The sequence below is a fragment of the Homarus americanus genome, unplaced genomic scaffold (assembly GCF_018991925.1).
Source record: "Homarus americanus isolate GMGI-L3 unplaced genomic scaffold, GMGI_Hamer_2.0 scaffold8382, whole genome shotgun sequence".
In the NCBI taxonomy this organism is placed as follows: Eukaryota; Metazoa; Arthropoda; class Malacostraca; order Decapoda; family Nephropidae; genus Homarus; species Homarus americanus.
In genome coordinates, this window is record NW_024746218.1 from 12,822 (window position 1) to 34,148 (window position 21,327).

The 21,327-nt window shown below is 36.9% G+C and overlaps 1 protein-coding gene across 1 annotated transcript in view; it reads right to left on the reverse strand.

Moving 5' to 3' along the window:
• Positions 1-408: 408 nt before the first annotated feature.
• LOC121879150 (loricrin-like) overlaps positions 409-21,327 on the reverse strand; it is a 56,574-nt gene continuing 35,655 nt past the window's right edge. The window contains exons 2-3 of the mRNA XM_042385748.1: positions 2,027-2,077; positions 409-558 (exon numbers count right to left, since the gene is read on the reverse strand). Coding sequence (XP_042241682.1) covers positions 409-558; positions 2,027-2,077 — 201 coding nt within the window. The remainder of the gene's footprint in view (positions 559-2,026; positions 2,078-21,327) is intronic.

The following is a 21,327-nucleotide window of genomic DNA, read 5'->3' on the forward strand; positions in this document are numbered from 1 at the left end:
CGGGTAACATGGCCAGTCCAACGTAATTGTTTATGTATAATGGTAGCCTTGATGCTCCTACAGTTGGTGTCAGCAAGGATACTGTTATAAGTTTTCTCCTTCTTCCTTGTTTGTTCTGGGGTTCATTTAGCCCTTGATGCAGTGTTTTCCCTTCCTGTATATTACCCATTAAGAAATGTACGAGTGTTTGTTACAACTTTTATCCTTGGTAATTTTGCTTTCAATTTTACACCGTTGATATAAATTTGTTGTCAACTTTCTCCTCTTGCTTCCTCTATAACTAAGACCTTTGAGCACAATCAAATTTTGTAAAAAAAATCGGATCACCTGAAGATTAACCACCCTAACGTTAACCTAACATAGCGTAACGTAACGTAACTCAGCTTGAGGTGAAATAAGGTGGGATATCTAATCTTCAAGTGATCCAATATTTCTGATGATATTACATTTACTGGATTTTATGCCTATTAGTGGACCTGCCTTCTCCTTACGCTCATTAAACTTGGAGCCTGGAGCCGTAAAGAGCGCTATTACAGGCAGAAGGTGGATAAACTTCCGCTGGGTGTAACATACAAGTCACTGGACACCTACTGCTGCAGTTGAGGGCTCGTTCTTTGATTTTTTACATCTTATTCTTTATCTATGAGTCAGGAAGAGTTTTATTTCTCATGTTGCTTTATTTGTTGATGGGCGAGTGATATTACTTGCCTTGTTGCGTGTACAGAGACCCGAGCTGCTGAAGTGTAGTGTTAATAGTGACAATGGTCGAGTTGACGGTCTGAATTTTTTCGTAAGATGGCAGGTCAATGGGTAAAGAAAACGCTTAAATTCACTATGGTGATGGTATTTAAAATAAATTGGGCCCAAAAGTGTCAAAAATAAAGGTTAAAGTTGCTAAAAAGTCACGTGACTGCGAACAGCTCTGTGATTGGTTGTGACGTTTCTGGTTGGGGCGAGCTTCCCAGCGGGAGGCAGCCAGCTGTAGTTGTCCAACCTTCTCGGCTGATCTGCTCTGTAAATAAATATTGTTAGATAATTAATTGTGCTTTACTGTGCAACACAGTAATACTATTTTAAATATATAAATATTACTAAGCACATAAACCAATTCAATGGATATTAGCTGCCCATACAACAAATTTCATAGTATAAACAATCCAAACAATATTGGTATTATTTTGGTTTTGGTTATCTGGGGAACCTTAAGATTCTAACTATGGGATTAAGTACTTTAAGCAATAAGACACATTATCTCTACGGGATGTCTGTCGCAAAACATTTGTCGATCGCTTAAGAAAATACAGATCATATGTTAGGTTAGGTTAGGTTAGGTTAGGTTAGGGTATGATGAGTTATAAGGTTAGCTTAATATACACCGGTAAGGGGGGGGGGTTAGTAACTCAAAACTTGTGATTTCCAATAGAAATGAAGGTCTCAATCGTTCATAACACATCGCAAACCATCAGAAAATCATAGTCTGCAAGTCTAAGTACAGGGATGACCAAAACTTAATATTTACCCCCTATAGCCTACCTCGCATCTAAACATCAAAATACTTATGGTAGTTAAAGTAAAATTTTACCCATTAATTAATATAAATGATATCCCAGTGGTTCATTGGTGAATCATCAAAACAATAATATCACTATGTTATCATGTTTACCAAGTATCAGGCATTCTTAAAACAACGTCCAGACAATGTCATTACTTCTAAATTGACTCGTATCTCCATCTAGTACTGATATACTCTGTCAATGCACTGAAAAAAAGAAGAGAAAGTCAACCAGGTAAGAGTACAAGACAGCTGAGCTGGTGTGAACATGGGAGTTTTTTATGTCCAAAAGAACATAAGAATGGAGGAAACAGCAGCGGGCCTATTGGTCCATACTGGGCAGTCCCATTTACACCCAACCCCTATCGCTCATATATCCATCCAACCTGTGTTTGAAGCTGCTCTTCACGGCACATTTCTTCACTTACGAAAAGTCCATGACTTAGGCCATAAGAAAATACCCTTAAGACTTACCTGAACGTGGCATTTGGGGTCTGAAGGGGCCATCCTTTCTACTTCCTCCGACTGCAGCGAAAAGGTTGAAACTATTGACGTCATTGCAAATGGCGGCCATGTTTCTAGAGAAATAAACTTATCTCGACTATTATAGCAGGACTTTAAACAAATTATATATACCGTATCACTCTACGAACGTGGCAGAGTATTTCTTGTGTTTACCCAGAACCGACAACTCGTCCATTATCATATGGTAAAATTAGTTCTCTTTCCTTTAAGGCGTCGTTTACCATCATAAGATAGCCATATGATATCTATAGTTAGGTTAGGTTAAGTTAGATTACGTTACGTTAGATTACGTTAGGTTACGTTAAGTATTAACTTATTCGTTTCCATATATTGTGATTATCTATATGATCGTCTAGGACCAGTCAGAAGTTTCTGAAAAAAAAAATATATATATATATATATATAGGGTGTCCCATAAATTTCCATACATAGGAAAAATAAACCTTTTTATATGAAAATCCATTTTTATTTATATAATATGCTCTACATGACTACCATTCTGTTGAAAACACTCTTCAATGCGTGTCCTCCACTGCTGAAGAACACGTTCAAGCACAGCTGGAGTTATGCTTGTAATGGCGTTGGTGATACGTTGCTTGAGATGATTTATGTTTTGTATCTTTTCCTGATACACCATGGCCTTCAAATGCAACAGAATGGTAGTCATGTAGAGCATATTATATAAATAAAAATGGATTTTCATATAAAAAGGTTTATTTTTCCTATGTATGGAAATTCATGGGACATCCTCTATATATATATATATATATATATATATATATATATATATATATATATATATATATATATATATATATATATATATATATATATATATATATATATATATATATATATAATTTATTACTAATTTACTGATTATCGCTTCTAGACAGATTTACAGATATACAGTACTGTACAGGTCGTCTAAATAGAAAATTTATATTACCTACAATTTACCCTTTGTATGGCAGGTGTTCAGCTGAATATAATCGTCTGTCGTCGGCCTCTAAAGGGCTAAGACAGCGAATTTCCTTTAGACTGTTATTTCTCTTAATTCATCACGAGTGTCGTAGTCACGCAACTTTACAGTGCGACCGTTTGACCTTCATATGCTGAGGCCGTCCCCGTTAAATGGACCCCCCCCCCTTTGAATAACCCGCATTGCCTCCTATCAAGGTTTTGTTCATCACCGTTGACACGTGTCAGTGACCTTATAAGACCTGTTACTGGGGGTGCTCCCATTGTGTGGTACAGGTCCAGCTCAGCACAAGATGGAATCAATACCAGATTAATATGTACAGTCCCTAGGAGCTATACAAATATGTGTATGTGTGTGTGTGTGGGTGTGTGTGTGTGTGTGTGTGTGTGTGTGTGTGTGTGTGTGTGTGTGTGTGGAGGACGAGAATGGACACAACAGAACAGAGAGAATAATGCCCCGCCACCCGCCTGATGGTTCATTTACCCCCACAAAGGCCTCAGCACACCTCGTGGCCTAGGTACACGCTGATAAATTTATGGGTTTATGGATCGAACGAACATTCAACAATGAACTGGAAACCACGTTTGTTCACGCTAATCGAGGGACCTAATTACCCTCTGTTTCCACCTGTGACGCTTGAATTGATTTTAATTGTTGACACAATTCAATAGACACGTTATTCATTACTGTAGAGCCTACAAGGCCTTGACAACGTCCTACCGTTCCTATCTCCGGTCCTTATCAAGGTGTCTCCATCGACTAGTTCCTCCCTGGGTCACTGATGACGCGAGTCCATTAACGCCTCAACGTTGAACTCCGTGATATCTGGTCCTGCCCTCGCCTTCCACGCCAACACTCTCACCTCCTCCAATTAGTGATTAAAGACGGGTAGCGGCGACAAGTGCGGCGGTCTGTTCATTATTCGCTGTGCCCGGTAGATTTAACTCTTATGAAATGGTATATATATATATATATATATATATATATATATATATATATATATATATATATATATATATATATATATATATATATATATATATATATATATATATATATATATATATATATATATATATATATATATATATATATATATATATATATATATATATATATATATATATATATATATATATATATATATATATATATATATATATATATATATATATATATATATATATATATATATATATTAATCTTTTATAGCTTTCTAAAATTTAATGTATATATAGGTATGGTCATGTAGATAATGATAATAATACAAATTATAAATGAATAACATCAGTACTACCTATACACCTAGTTAACCAACGTCACACGGAACCTCCGCCAGTCGTAAAAACTTCCTCCAACAGTTGTGAACAGTCGTTTCGATAGGATCTTGATTTACTACACCATAAAGCTTCAAGAAGGTAGTAAAGCACTGAGATGGGTGTCTTCCTGAGCCATTTCAGGAACATGAGAATACCCATTCCAGGGTTTTTCGCCTTCCTACAAGGGCACTAAATTTCTTGAATGACATACAGTTGCCAACACTTCAACCTGGTATAGTTAGCGAATGGTCTGAAAAATGGCAGATGAAATTCAACATGGACAAATGTAAAGTACTCAGTATAGGAGATGTAAACAGGGAAACCAGTTACCAGATGAGCAACGATGCCATTGAGAAATCCGACTGCGAGAGAGATTTAGGAGTAATGATAAGTAGGAACCTTAAGCCAAGTAAACAATGTGTATTTGCTAGAAACAAGGCTAATAAAGTACTTGGGTTCATACAAAGGAGTGTTAGTTACAAGACTAGCGAGGTCATCCTAAAACTATATCTTGCGCTTGTGAGACCTCACTTGGATTACGCAGTTCAATTCTGGTCACCTTATTACAGAATGGATATAGAATCCTTGGAAAGAATTCAGAGGAGAATAACAAGGCTAATCCCGGGCATTAGGAACCTTGAGTACAGAGACAGGTTAAAGCATCTTAATTTGCACTCCCTCGAGAGACGTAGAGTGAGAGGCGATATGATAGAGGTGTATAAATGGAAGTCAGGGCTGAACAAAGGGGACATTACAAAGGTACTCAAACTATCCAACCAGGAGCGAACTCGTAACAATGGTTTTAAATTAGACAAATTTAGATTTAGGCGCGAAATTGGTAAACATTGGTTTGGTAACAGAGTAGTGGATGAATGGAACAAGTTACCAAATATCATCATTAACTCGAATATGCTGGATAACTTCAAACATGGGTTGGATGCTCATATGAGCAATAGGGGTTGGGTGTAAATGGGACTGCCCAGTATGGGCCAATAGGCCCGCTGCATTTTCCTCCATTCTTATGTTCTTATGTTCTTATGTTCAATCTTCTCTCTCCATAATGTGTGAACCCAGAGAGTATCAAAGCATGAGTGAAGGCGAAACTCCCGGAATTGCCCTAAGGAACCTCACAATAGTAGCTACAGTAGACTAAGGATGTTAAATAAGCATTCCGCCTCTATCTCTGACCGCAAGTATTTCTTGCATGGTAATAGTTTTAATACAAGTTACAAAATAGAGCGTCATTGGCTCCAACCTGCTAGCTGCAGGTTGGTGGCAGTGTGGTGAGGTGTTGTGACGTAAGGAGAGGTTCTGACGCCTAGAGGGGCACCAACATACTATCGTGTTCAGTCATGTTTCCTTAATCTGTGAATCCTGATATTTTAAATATGACTTTAGGTATTATTGGGAAAAACAATAAAACGTTCTTGCATCCAGTTTTCTTTATTATGTAGTCATACCAAACCTGGGGCATGACTAAATATTCCATTGCATAAGGATTACTGTTGTTTATTGGCATTTGCTGTATGCTAGAATATTATGCTTAACCATAATGGTGGAATATATGTGGGTGATGTGACAGCAATATTGCTGGCCAGACATCGACTGTTTTAGATTAGGAGGTACTATGTCATTGTGAGTTGGATGGATATTATGAAATTTAGCTAAATTTTGAATGAAAATTTAAGTTCGCGTCCAAGGTGACTTGACATTAGACTGATCATGCTTCGATACTCTTTGGGTTCACACATCATGGAGAGAGATGATCGGCAAGGCAAACTGTACCAGGTAGAAGTGTAGGCAAATGTACATCCTAGGCATGTTGATAATAATCACTTTCCTATTACTTTTCTTCTATATGTTTAATCTGACTGTATAACTTAATGCTGACTATATTTTGTCTTCTGCGCAAAATTTAAACTAATGGGGTGAAAAAAGGCAGCTTCACTATCTGAAGTAAAAAATAACGTTTGATATATAGATTACTGTATACTTCGTATTTTTTTCTGCTTTACTGAAGTGAATTTACTGTTTTCAAGTTAATTATGTTCTGTACATTTTTTAATGATAATAATAATAATAACAATAATAATAATAATAATAATAATAATAATAATAATAATAATAATAATAATAATAATAATAATAATAATAGTAAAGAACCATAAAGAAATACAAAAATGAAAAACAGATCAAAATGAGTTGCCTGCGAGTTGTTTAAACAGCGACGATGGTTCAGACTATGAGTGAAGCTTCGAGACACTTTTTTGTGCTGTGAATGAGAGAAAAGCGACGAAAGGATTATAAGGATTGTATAAGACTCTAGAGCATTGTTAATGGAAGTGGAGGATTATAAAGGGCTGTAGTAACTTGAAAGTGAAAAGATTAAATATTGATAGTTGAGCGCTGATAGCAAAGTCGACACACAATTTGAATTTATAATTCTCTATTGCTGATGATGGAAGATCAAACCATAGTACCTCTAACGTCTCTAGTTTTATACCAGACGCAAAGTTAAAACATCAACATGATCTATGCTCAAAACTTTGCTTAAGTTTATTGTCAATAAATAGTCGGAGCAGCTACTTCTAACAACTAAGTCACTACCCTACGATAAACTACCTCCTCGGGATGGATAGCTTCTTATAGGTAAGCGCTTTCCCTTCCATACCATCCTTATCACAGTCAGACACGTCTCCCACAAAACCTTAGTCATAATTTGAACAAATTCTTCACTCACATAATGAAACATTTTTAGTGGCCACCTAAAATTCTTGTGTTACGGTGGTTGTTCCTGTGTACAGTCTTTAATAATAATTGTTACCCAACTATTTACCTTATTTACTTAATAATTAATGTTTCATTATTTTTTTTTGGGGGGGGAGGGTTACATTACACTCTACCACATATGGGTTGTAATATCTATTCTGTGACGTCTTATGACAACTAACCCACCTTATAGAAATATTATCCAGGAGGTTAGTACCTTAATTATTTAAATCTTTATTTATTTCAGTAAGTTGATGTAGGTGAAGAAATTGTTCTACGCCGTGGAAAATAAATTCCCGCAGGGGGAAGATTTCCTCGCATAACGCTTTGATCCGAGAAATGGAATATATTGGGATGATCTCGGCACAATGTTCCACAATTACTGTATAGTGATTTCTTTCCTATACTTAATGTGTTGGTCATTATTAAATTTTCATCTGAGTGAGTATCTAGTGAAATTCATCGTCGGTTTGCTAGGCTTGTCACCACTTCTTGGAACTCCTTATTACTACCACCCACCTACTCATACAGGTATACCTAAAAAAAAAAAACTTGTATTTCTGGTTTTGACATAAGATTAAATCCACGTGTACATCAGAATAATCACGCAGGTGCACATTTCACACACTAAGAATTACTAGCATCAATAGTAACACATATTGGTAAGGTCTGTAATGTTAAGACGGCATAGAACGTCTTCATTAAAGTAGAAAGTCAGTTGGATCCTAGTTATAATACTCATCATGGCGTATCACAATAAACGAATAACTTATCCCTTAACAGTGGCAAAGTAATGACTTCACAGCTCCAGTAATCGGTTTGATAGTTTTACACATTGTTGTCTTCATTATTTGTGAGTTTCTTTCTTCTTGGGAGAAACAAAGTCACTCGATACATAACTCTTCTTACATTACCTGGATACAAGAGACGGAAACACTTGAGTGAGGAAAAAGGTCAAGTTCGGGGAGTTGCACTACATGGGTCTAAATGCAATATCTTCTGATGTTTAAATCTGTATTTATCGGGATTTATTTTCACTCGTTTGTATATTCAATTTATTCCCTACCTTTAAAGAGTTGTCTGGGTGTTACATATTTATCATAAATCTGAAGAGCTGCAGAATCACTGATAATTATGTTGAATGAAAAAATAGTTTGTTATTTTCAACGACGAATATTTTATATAATTGATAATAAATATATTATTATAGGAGTTTGTAGCTTAAGGCAGTTAAACTTCCTATATTGATTTTTTTTAAATTGTTAGTAATTTAATTAAAAATTTTGATCGCCTATAATTTTAAACTAAAGATTTGTCGTCCAGTTCTACTATGAAAGTAATTAACTTTTTCATCAACGGCAATAATTTTTTCTTATCAAAAAACACGAAACCATATAAATCTATTATCCGTTTCATGTAATTTAAGACAATAAGGCTGTGATCAAATATTTTCCCATAGATATAGTTCACAAATCTGTTGGGATGACTACAGTGAAAAGTAGTACTCCGTAATTGGGTCTTCAAAATGGGTTCCTCCACAATCGTCTTTAACAATAGGAAACAATACGCTAACCAGTATAGTAATAATATGATAACAGTTGTCAGGACGTCAAGAGTGTGATCGGGAAGTCTTTCATTCTTTCAGCGTGCAGTATGGAAGACTGTGCAGCGCACCCAACAATCTCTGAAACGTTTCCATTAAGAACTCGTGAAATGTGAACGAACGCACCAGAGTTACGAATATTTTGTCGAGAAAACCTTTACCTATCGATGATATATATGTCTTTCGCCCAAAAATGCCTCAAATTTCCTCAACCATCTCCAGCAGGTGTTTCAGGAGGCAAATATGTGTACCGTTTAACTCCTATTACAAAATATCATACTTTTTAGAAGTTGAATACACCACCTTCAATATTAGATAAATAACAATGGTCTTTTTCATTTAGTAATACAGCTTAATGATTAAATGACTTCTTAGTCTTACCTTTGGAAAGTAGAAACTCATTAGACCATAAAGCAATAAACTGCAGTATATGAATTAAACTTACGTAGAGTAAGATAAGGTTAGCGCAATGAATATTATAATTAACCCTTCGTGTGCGGGTCCTCCTCTGAGCTGAATAAGATTGTCTAGTGAAGGAGTTAGTGGTGACAGTCTGTTAGTGGAGATAGTTTACTAAATGATGGTTATTACAATATACGTAAGCTTCTTTATGTTGATCAAGACCTGGTCCTCCAGTTCTACACTGTGTGCTTGTTTCGTTGTAATGCCTCCCATAATAAGGACATAAGTAAACCTGTAGAAATCAATTACTGTATAAATTACGTACGAAAAGATCTTAGGATCATAAATTATTTACTTCTTTATCAAACTGACCTGATAAGTTGGTAAGATAATCCTTTGCTTCATATTAAAAGTCAAATCACTAAATAAAATTTCAGACAATAGGTAATATTAGGAAGATGCTAATTTCCTAAGCAACATCATCTACACAAAATAGTTATAATGTTTTTCCTTGTTCGATTGTTTATTATCCTATGCAAAGTAAAACAAAACAGACAATTCGAGAATGGATAAAATTGACGACAGTAACACACTTTACACTAGAACAATAGATCACATTCAAGTGGGTTTAGTATCTTAATCAATGCTTTAGAAAATATATGTTGTGATATTACACAATTGTTACCCAAAACAGAGATACAAGGGACAATGACGTAGACAAACACTGGTAAACACGTCATCACAATCGATCTTTACTGGGGAAACGTAGGGTCAAATCCCTATTACGTTTGGAGGGTTAGTCATCTGGTTATCCTTTTAAACCCTGTCTTTGATATACACTTGTAAGATATGTCATGAGCTTTAGGGATACATACAAATATACAGGTAAACATATTCATACACATATATACGAATGCATGGATTCACACACAAACACCAACGCCCAAATAATATAGACAAACGCAGTACTGTACTTCCCTCCCACACGTTGAACACAACAATGCTCTCTTTCATCTGTATTGAAATTTATTAAAAAATGAATACAAATAAAAAGTACAAACACAATAAAAGGCTTCCTAACATTTATCTTACATTGTGATGTTTGTTATTGTGTTTCCAAGTATTTTGGAAGTTGAAGACATTAGTGTGATTTATAACACATTGTGTGTATTACTTGTAGTATTTACACAAGTTTCTAAATATATTTACATTACATTAATAGAGACAGTATTAACCCCTGTAAATATGTATACATTTTATTTGAGCATATACTCCTCTCTCTCTCTCTCTCTCTCTCTCTCTCTCTCTCTCTTAATCATCATTTTGTCGTTTATTCCAACTAATATTTCGCAACACGAAGTTTCATCCTCAGAACTGAGACTAAAACAGTTTTATTATGACCCCACTTGAAGTACCCGATGTTGCCCGGGTATGATTATGATGAAGTAAAATTACAGACAACATTCCCTGAAATATTAAACAGGTTATAGCCCGTGTCCGTCCCTGGTCAACATTATGTACAGTACACACGAAAAGATTAAACACACCAAATATTTTCTTTCTGTGTTAAGGACTGTGGTGGTAAGTTTCAGAAGAGTCGCAGTACAATTATATAAGGGGTAAAATCTGTCTGGTAATATGATCCACAGTCGTCACCCCACTCGCTGCCTGTTTGGTTAGCCAGAAAGCGGTCGTCTCGCTCCGTTTCTTTCCTCTCTCAAATGCCAAGTTAGGCTACAGTTCACCTCATGCTTACATTACTATTTTGATGTCAGTTTTATATGTTTTTATTACTTCTTTATTTGTCTTATTTTTTCTAATTATAATTTTACTTATATTCGTTTCAACACAATCTTCATAATAACTCATGTAACCTAATGTTTGGGTCATATAGTACTGTCGTCTGTTTGGCCAAGATAAAAGATTATACAATTAGTTCGTCTTAATTTAGACAAGAGGTCCAACCCCTCCCCCACCCTTATTTAGACGTCCGTGATAATTCTCGAGGCTATTTACATAAGTATACCAAACAGCAGCTCCTTACCTTAAACACTGTGGGCGTGTATAACAAAGAAACAGAAATACAGTTGTGTTTTAAATGAAGGTGCTCTACGTTCGGTCCAACCTTCCACCTTCGGGACACCATTGGGGTACATCTCCATGACAAATTTTAGCTGTTATCTTCAAAACTGCAGCTGTACCTAGCGAACAGATAGACATATACACAGAAATACACCGTGTTTACATATGCAGATGAGAATTCATTATAATAACAAACAAAAATACAAGGAAGAAGTACATATATTTTTTCAAGCGTTTTCCCGCGCCGTGCAGGATGGCTGGGAACCAGAGTATATGCACACTTTCACTTTCCCTTCAGTTATTGTCATTCAGTTACTCCTAATCACCAACGATATGCGTTCTTCTCTGGGATTCCCTTTTTGCATTAAGTCACCAAATCTGGTTTACACTTCACACACAATCCAACACCATCAATCGGCTGCACGACTTTCCCCACAAATCATTCTATCAAGTTGTCCGCTTATTTACGCTCACTACTGCTTCCAAGATGCTCGTTCCCCTCACTTCTAATGCTTCCTTCACCTTATATGCCTTGCCCCCCCCGGCTTCTACCGATCACATCTGAATTATTCATCTTTTTCGTTAATCCTTCACTTCCCCATTCACTTCATATCGTCCTTACTACCTGTCATTTTTATGTTCACTTCCACATCTCAGTATTTCTTTGTCTTATTCTCTACATCTAATTAGCTCTGCTGTTACTGTCAGTCATGTAATTTCAGCCACTTGTTATTTACTCCCCGTCTGGCATATAGAGCACGTGTTTCACATTTTTGGACACAATACTCTTTCCATACACGCGTCGATATCACTTTCTTTCCCTCTAATTTTCTGTGGTCCACTTCATCAATAACTATTTGTTCACACATCCACTTCCAGATGTCTGAAATAGCTCACTTCCTCACCTACAGTCCATCTCTACTCAAGGTAACATTACTAATATCCTTGTCATCCTTCTTTATACATTTTTGTCTTTACAGTTGTTCACATTCACTATTAATTTCTTCCTAGTATACACAGTCTTCCAAACCCATCGACTCTTCTTTTCCATTAACTCTTATTATTTCTTCACTTGGCTTATGATTTCCTTGTACTTCTCCCTTGTATTTCTCTCTCCCTTGTACCTCTCCGTTTGCAGATGGTGCTTACGTGACCTCACTAATGAGCCCTGCCAACGTTTTTATGCCAATTTTCTCATTTCCTGTTTTCCTTCCTTGTAGCCACACACCTCACCTGTACCTTCTTAAACTACACTCCTGGCATGTTCATATTTTCTCTTTACCCCATCCTCCTCACGCCCCATATTAGTGCATTAGAAAAGATGTCAATAACAACCCCCCCCCCCCTCCATGGGGAAAATGTAGAGAAAGCTGTTTTTTTCTGGAAAGTTGCCTGGATGTCCACTGAGTCCGGTGGGGGAAAAGTCCCTCAGAGTTTCCGTGTGGTTTTCAAGATGGCCGCTGTTATGGTTGAGTAGTATTACGCTACACACCTAATCTATCATATCCTAGTTATTATATGGGATAGAAAGGTGTTTTGGGTGTCTATACCCATGTGTTTGATCACGAGGAAGCAAATTAAAGCATCAGTAATGAAAAAGGATGTACCCTATATAACATAAACCTAGGATGGCTGCCATTTTATGTGCCTAGGATGCTGACTTCGCATGTAATTGGCTGTTATTGATGATAGGATGATGACTTAGGAGTCTGTTCCCATGTTTGGGGGTGTGGATAATTCAATTAAACCATCAGAAGCACAATAGGATGTGCCCAGATTAACATAAATCCAAAGTGGTCTATATTTTATGTATGAAGGGAAATCAGTGCATCAATCTTGGTCTTGGTGATATGCACTCCAGTTTGGGTAATCATTAAATGTGTTTTCAGGCTGGTAGAATAAAGTAAACAAGACAGAAATACAAGAGAACGTCTTAGTCAGTCATGTAACAACAGTATTGACACTACACGTAAATGGAATAACATTATTGAGGCTTTAAACAAAACATATATTTATTGAACGTTTTTTAATCCACATATTGTTTGGTTGACACCTTCCACAATACATCACGTAATGTACAGCATAATACATAGCTTTAGACAATACATATTATACATTGAATCATGGGAAAGAGGTTCATTATACACTGGCGGTGGAGGGTGCCTACACTGTTGCACCCTTCCTGGACGGCAGGCCACTACACCTGGGAACCAGCAGACGAGAGGACCAGCCATTAAATCTTGAACCACGTCCACGCCCAGTGCGAAATCTGGAGGCGTAGGCCAAAGTTTATGCCTGACCGTGTGTCTTCTATGTCAGATAGGTTGCCTGCAGTTACTGAGAAGGAGGGAGGCTGGAAGAGGTATTCATTGATAATGTGTAAAATGGAATTCATTTGTCCTTTTAAAGTGTGAGTGTTTTATTATTGTTAAATAGACGTTGGTAACGAATAATATAAAGACTACAATTTATATATACACAATATGTTAGAAGAAAATATATGTTTATAATTATACGTGCTATTGTGAGTGGTCGTTGGGGGTAGTAGTGTGTTGCGTGGAGGACACCAACCCAAACTAACTCTCTTGTTTATGTCTCTCCTGCTAGAAGGAATAATTAACGGGTGATGATGATTATGATGTAGTATATTTAAAAGGTTTATATATTAAAATATATCCCCATTATTTGTACTCAATATATATAATACCAATAAATTACTAATATTTGAGGCAACTACCCCTTGGCCTCTCCAGATACGTAAATAGATAGACGATAGATACAGATAGATAGATACATACTTTATTGAGCGCATCTTACATTTTTAACGTTTGATTCTTAAATACGTAGGCAATAGGTCTGTTCCAGCGCCATCTGGACACCAGCGAGTAACACGACTCTCTGAAACAAGTGAGCGAGTGTCTCTGAAACTCTTTTATAAAGTGTTTGTCTTACTAGAGATCGTGCTCTACCATCCTCGGGTTAACGTCTTATACACATTACATCTTGCAGATTTGTCCTGTCCTTCCTTGTTGGCGACATTTAATCCTATGACAGAGAGAGCACAGATAGATATATAGATACAGATAAACAGAGACGGAGAAGGCGGAAAGGAGAAGGAGGAAAGGAGAAGGAGGAAAGGAGAAGGAGGAGGAGAAGAATAGAGTGAGAAGGGGGGGGAGGGGAGGTGCCCTGAAAACTCGTTGCCAGAGGCTGACAGAATTCATAATTCATAATACAACAATACCAGGCTGCAGAGGTCTATTTGTTTTTTACATTAGTTACGGAATCGTTACTTAAAAATTTATAGTAAAGTTATGAGGAATGTATTTAGCCATGTGCATTAGTTGTCAAAATATTTATACAATGGATTGCAGATTGTGTCAGCCTCTGGGAGCACTGCCCGTCGGAAGTGGGAGGTTCTATAATCTCTTAGGAACGGATGCACTGTAGGGTATAGTGCAAAGCAGGGCACTCGATCTCTGCCAGTGATACTTTCTACTCTTCCTTACCAGTTTTGTCTATATTCATAAGGAAGATTTCTAAGACCCAGAATTATTTAACTTATTCCTCTCAGTATCGACTCATGGGGATCCTTAGCCATTCTAAAATAAGAACAATGAGACTGAACAACATTATCAAGGTAGAGTCAAAGGAAAGTCAGATACTGTAGTATATAACCTGTGTACTGTTGTTACACCTGTAGAGTAAAACCCACAACCTTATCTACTTTATTTCCAACATTAATTTACTATATTATACCGATGTATTCGAGGTATCATTATATTGTACTCTTAATAATACAACACAAAAACATTTTTACAAAGTGTTCACTGTTGTTATTGTAGATATCAAATAGAAGGTTTGATCGACACAACTTTGATTTTTACTTGTGATTTTGGTATTGGTAGTCAAAGTAAATGACACTTGGAGTTTTTCTCATAGGCAGTTGGTTGAAAATGAAGACTGCATATCCGGGCATTAGCAGTACTGATGTTGTCTTTTATCTTACAGAGGTTAATCCACTTGTATCTTAGTTCTTCATCTTCAGGAAATGTATGGAAGTGTATATTTCCCTCTTGTTTGATCAAATAATTGTACCCAAACACTGCACAATTAGTGGGAATTATGTAACAAAGGACACCAGTTTCAGCAGTAGTGGCTGCAGCAGACTAATAGTGCGGCTTCCTCCACGTGTCCACTCTGTGACGTCATGCGGGAGCTGGGTCGTATTTAGTGTTATGTATGTGCAGACTTCCACCTCTATGTACCTTGGTTGTTATTATGTCCAATTCTAAAGCGGTACCACTGGGGATTAGTGGATGACATCATTATGACCTGACCTCATGTTTTTAAGGTCACCCTGTATATTTAAGCCTCTCTCTGTCCATGTAATCCAGTTGCCTCTGAAGATGTCTTGAATAAAGACGAAAGCTAAGGTGCTCCGTTGTTTCCCTTTTCCCGTGTGAATTTATCAAGATTTATCTTATCCACGTTTTCATTGTGGATGAATATATATATATATATATATATATATATATATATATATATATACGTGTGTGTGTGTGTAACCGGTCGGAATTATTGGACTTTAATTTCTCACTTGACTTGGGGTTTATTAAATATTATTAGATGGTAATTGCAGTGGAAGTGCCCCCTTGGAGAAAAAACCTGAAACTCAGTATCGCCAATGGCGCAGCGTTTGAAATTACTCTTAAATTTCTGAATATTACACACACACACATATATATGTATATAATATATATATACATATATATATATATATATATATATATATATATATGCTATGTTATATTCTGCTTATATATGTTGGTTATACATATGTATTAAGGAAGAGGAGAGAGGAGACAGGTAATCAACGACCTCACCAGCAAGGAATCGAACCCTCGACCTACTGGGTGTGACTAGGTCGTTGATTATGTGTTCAAAGTCCGCGTGTTATATGGACTAAAAATGAAGTATATATATGTACCTCGCGTTTCATACCAGCTGGATTCGGTAAAATGCTACTGACACCACATAAGAGGCACGGGCAGTTTCCCATTGAGGTTCACGGCGCCATCAGCTCGATGAACAGGCTTTGTGTGAAATATAACAGAGTCTAGAACTGGTTTTAGTGTCCTTGTGGCCTAGCCGGTAAGCGTTCCCTAGTCACACCCAGTAGGTCGCCCAGTAGGTCGAGGGTTCGATTCCTTGCTGGTGAGGTCGTTGATTATATGTTCAAAGTCCGCGTGTTATATGGACTAAAAATGAAGTGTATATATATATATATATATATATATATATATATATATATATATAAGCAAGTAAATCACTGTAGTTGCGCGTGACAGGCCAGACAGGTAAAGATCTTGTAACTGGACTTAAGCAACATAAATATAGTGTTAGGACAGGCCAGGAATCCAATGCTCTGTGTGTTCATCTGAGGGATAATAAACATTGCATTCACTGGGATAATGCCTCCTCAATATTATCTTGTAATTCAATTGATAGTAGGAACATTATAGACTCTAGTCTTATTAAACATACCGAAGCAGTCAACATGAATTTGAGTAATGGCCTGTACAAACTGGACAATTTTGTAATTAAGAAGATTTGTAACCAGGTGAGAAGGTTGGGTTACCTTACCCTCTGAGTGGGGCCGTGTAACCAGTGGGGTTCCCCAGGGGTCAGTACTAGGCCCACTCTTGTTTATAATCTACATAAACGAACTAGATACTGGGATCAGCAGTGACATAAGCAAGTTTGCGGATGACACCAAAATAGGGCGGCAGATTAATTCAGGGCAGGATGCAAATGCATTACAAGAGGATCTAAATTTACTACAGGGGTGGTCTGAAAAATGGCAAACGAAATTCAACACCAGCAAGTGCAGTGTACTTAATATTGGAAGAACAAATACTGATAATATATACAGTCTTAACAACATCAACCTAGAGAAGTCGACTTGTGAAAGAGACCTAGGGGTACTTGTAAGCCCGGACCTACGGCCTAGAAAACAGTGCGTTAATGTTCGAAATAGGGCAAACAGAGTATTGGGTTTTATATCTAGAAGAGTAAGTAACAAGAGTGCAGAGGTCTTATTGCAACTACCTTGTATATATTGCGCTAGTCAGGCCGCACCTCGATTATGCGGTTCAGTTCTGGTGCCCGTATTATAGAATGGATATAAATTCACTAGAGTCGGTGCAGCGAAGAATGACAAAAATTATTTCGGAACTTAGAAACCTTCCATATCAGGATAGCTTAAAGAAACTTAACTTGCATTCCCTAGAAAGACGAAGAGTGCGGGGAGATATGATAGAAGTATTTAAGTGGGTGAAAGGAATCAATAAAGAGGATATAGATAAAGTTCTTATAATATCCGAGCAGGATAGGACTCGGAGCAACGGATTCAAGTTGGATAAGTTTTGGTTTAGGAGGGATATAGGAAGAAACTGGTTCACAAATAGGGCGGTGGACGAGTGGAACAAGCTTAGCAGCTTTGTAGTGAGTGCGGGAACTCTGGAAATTTTCAAAAGGAGGCTAGATAGATTCATGGATGATAGAGAGTGGTAGTAACTCTCGACAGGAGCTGCCATGCACAGGCCAACCGGCCTATTGCAGACTCCTTATTTTCTTATGTTCTTAAGTTCTTATAACGGCGGTCATCTTGAAAGCCACAACGGAAACTCTTAGGGACTTTTCCCCCACGGGACTCAGTGGACATCTAGGCAACTTTCCAGAAAAAGAACAACTTTCCTTGTATTTTCCCTATTTGATACCGAATGCTCTTGCACTATATACAGTACTAGTGTGAGTTTTTACTGTTTCAATCATAGCTTTAATTCTGTTCGGTACCTATCATAATTCCTGTATTTATAATATTTCCCTTCATTATTGCTGATATTTTACCATAAAGTTTGAATGGTTTAAAAGGGCTTCAATGAATCTCTTACTTGCTTCCCCTAACTTTTCATTTCCTAGGGTGTGTTTCCTCGCTTTCACCCACCTTTCTTTTCCTTGTGTTATTCCCATCCACAATGTATCAGGATTAGCCTCTTATATTCTCTAATACAACTCCATGTTTCATCTCTCAACAACACCCCAGTAGACCTTTTTTCTCTTGTCTCTCAGATGTTCCTTCACCTGTCCGACGCAGTTTTCACTCATTTTGTTCTCAGTCGATCTTTTCAAATCACTCTAGTTATATCCACACACATTCACATATCTTATTTGTACAATATATGTTCGTTCTTCCTTTTAGTAAGTGAATACTATTAGATAGGATCATTTGCCGTAAGGTCCCGGACGAAGAGTGGGAGTGTACCATGAACAGAGGATATAAAGCTGTTGCCGTGCCCACGTATAACTGACGAAAAATATATTGTAAAAGAAGGAAAACGAATATTACTCAAAATCTGACAACTGTAACATGTGAACAAGACTAATAAAATACTTAACAACTGTGTAAGAAAATTGAAATATAAATAAAGATTGAATGTTAAAGTATAACTATTTTTTTTAATTCAATGTATAAGAATTTGTTTTATTTTGAGTCATTGATAAACTGTGAAATAAATTTAGAATGCATTCATCAATGTACGTATAACATCAACGTAAGGACAAAACAGATATAGTGTATAAGTAATTACACATCTGTTTTTAATTTAAATACAGTTTTAGCTGCAATCCAAATAGATGAACGATAAATCCTTATACACTAGAACCTGCAGAAGCATCTGGCAGATATAAATATATAGTAATAAAACAAAGGAACTGTCTACAGTCTCAGAACGGAAAATATTTTCTTCTGATTATTATCAAGTATTCTTCAAGTGAACCAAGTCACCATTATTTACAGCAGAAGATTGGTCCTGGTGACGGTCCTCCATACAGACACACAACAGTACACGTTCTGAAGTTAACCTACACCTTCCCAGCCAGCACACTCTATGTCTGTGGGGAAGATGAGCATGCAGCTAAAAATAACATAACCATCATGTAGAGTGTCAGTCAACCATTTTTTAAACCACTCAGGGTAGTAAAGAACAAACCCATTAAGGCCACGAGGATCATATTCTACTTTGTTTAAACTCTTACAACCAGATATCCGGCGACCGTATGGATACGTCACTTGTTTCCTGTCTCAAGAGTCATTAACTCGATCCCGGGTCATTCCTCGTTCACCCATTGTGGCCAGATAGTGGAGCGACTCTCGGGGTGCCGCCAGGTCAAGTCCTCCATTTATATTTTATAAATAAGATAAAATATAGCTAACTTTATATGTTCGAGAAGGTGAAGGTAGAGTGCAGTGCTGGGCCTCGCCTGAGTGTGCTGTATCCACACTGTCCCTAACGAACAGTCATGCCTATGGGACCCACTCTCACTTTTCAGGTCTGGGATAGGGTCAGTTAGTCCTATTTATTACAGGATTATTTGGGGAATATTCTATTGTGTGTGTGTGTGTGTGTGTGTGTGTGCGTAATTCTATATCATATTATTTTCAGTAAAATGGGTAGAAATGGATGTATGAGCATGTAGCACCTCCCCTACACGAGGATACCCCCTCTGTCAGGTTAGATGCCTGTCAGTGTGGTGTTGGGTCACAACACTGTCGTGAGAACGTACAGGAGCTGCATGGCCGGGGATCGAACAAGAAACACAATTCAGTGTTTGGAAACTATAAATTGTACACAAAAATAACGACTAATCCTCAAAACGTTATATTGCAACACATCCTGTTTGTTGCTTTAGTTCGTTTTATTTTATATTAATTGTTTTTTGCATTGCAGGAAGAACTCTTAACAAGAGACAACAAGCAATGTTTTTCTTCTTTACGTTGGTTATCTTATATAATTCTACTACAGGCTTTAATTGTACGTTGTTCTGAAGCAACACAAGCATTTTTTCTTTTTACTTAAAATGACCGTAATGATGTTCTCTGCAACGAAAACTTCGAAACATGTCATCTACAGAGGAGATTATGTCCAGGATGATAAGGCACGTTGTCTTGAGGAGATAATCCACTATGACAATGCTCAACAGCCATTAGAGGAGCTCCACTGGACGAGTTGCGTACACAGAAAGATGCAGTCGAGGCCAGATGATGTATTTGTTAATGTTTATGATTTTTAACCGCGATAAATCAATATCTTGGTGTTGACAAGTAATATAATTATTAAACTCGTTTATGGGCTTAAAGACGGTATTTATTAAAACACGGTAATTAATTATATCAGCAAGATCATACTATTAACACACAGATGATTTTTTTTTCTCAACTGCTTTAGTATGTAAACTGAAATTTTAAATGAGTTGTTTAGTCTGTCAACTTCAACGAAACTTGGTCGCAAGATTCAACACCAAGACACATGTTGTCAGCGTTTCGTATGTAATGCAAATATTTAACTTCCTGATGACACAAGGAAGTGTTTGTATATATTAGGTCGAGTGGAGAACGTAAACTACTTTGTCTATTTATAAACATAGATCACCGTTAGAGGTTATCTGTTCCTGCTGTTCCTTACTGATCTACCATTGCGTACAGGTGAATCTGTCAACTCACTGGCCTCCAGGACCAACTCTATTAGGAGTAGGATCACATCGTTATAAGTCCTTCATAGTTCTTGTCCTCATATCATCTTCCATTGGATGTAATCACTTTACTGTTAGGAATTTACTTCTGCTTGTAATAGATATAAGAAATACAAACGTGGATAACTAGCGATTTTTAATCCTAGTTTAATTATAATCCCTCTGCGTAGATGATTTTTTGATGAAACTCACTTAGATCAAAGATTTAATTCTACACAAAACAATAAAGTGTATAAATAAGAAAACGTACTCCCAAGTGTGGGTTGGTGTTCACTACAACACGGTCTAATGAATTGAGTGTGCAGCTTTATTTATTCATTTATATATTTATTTATTTATTCATTTATTTATTTATTTGTGAGCTAACCTAGTACGGTGACGAGACTGTGGGCTTCAGAGCAGCAGTGTGTCTTGCGCAGGTCTTAAATTCAAGCTGTTTATATTTTATTTTATTAAGGGAAGAACAAGGTACTGTTCTCTGCCGTGCATTATATATATA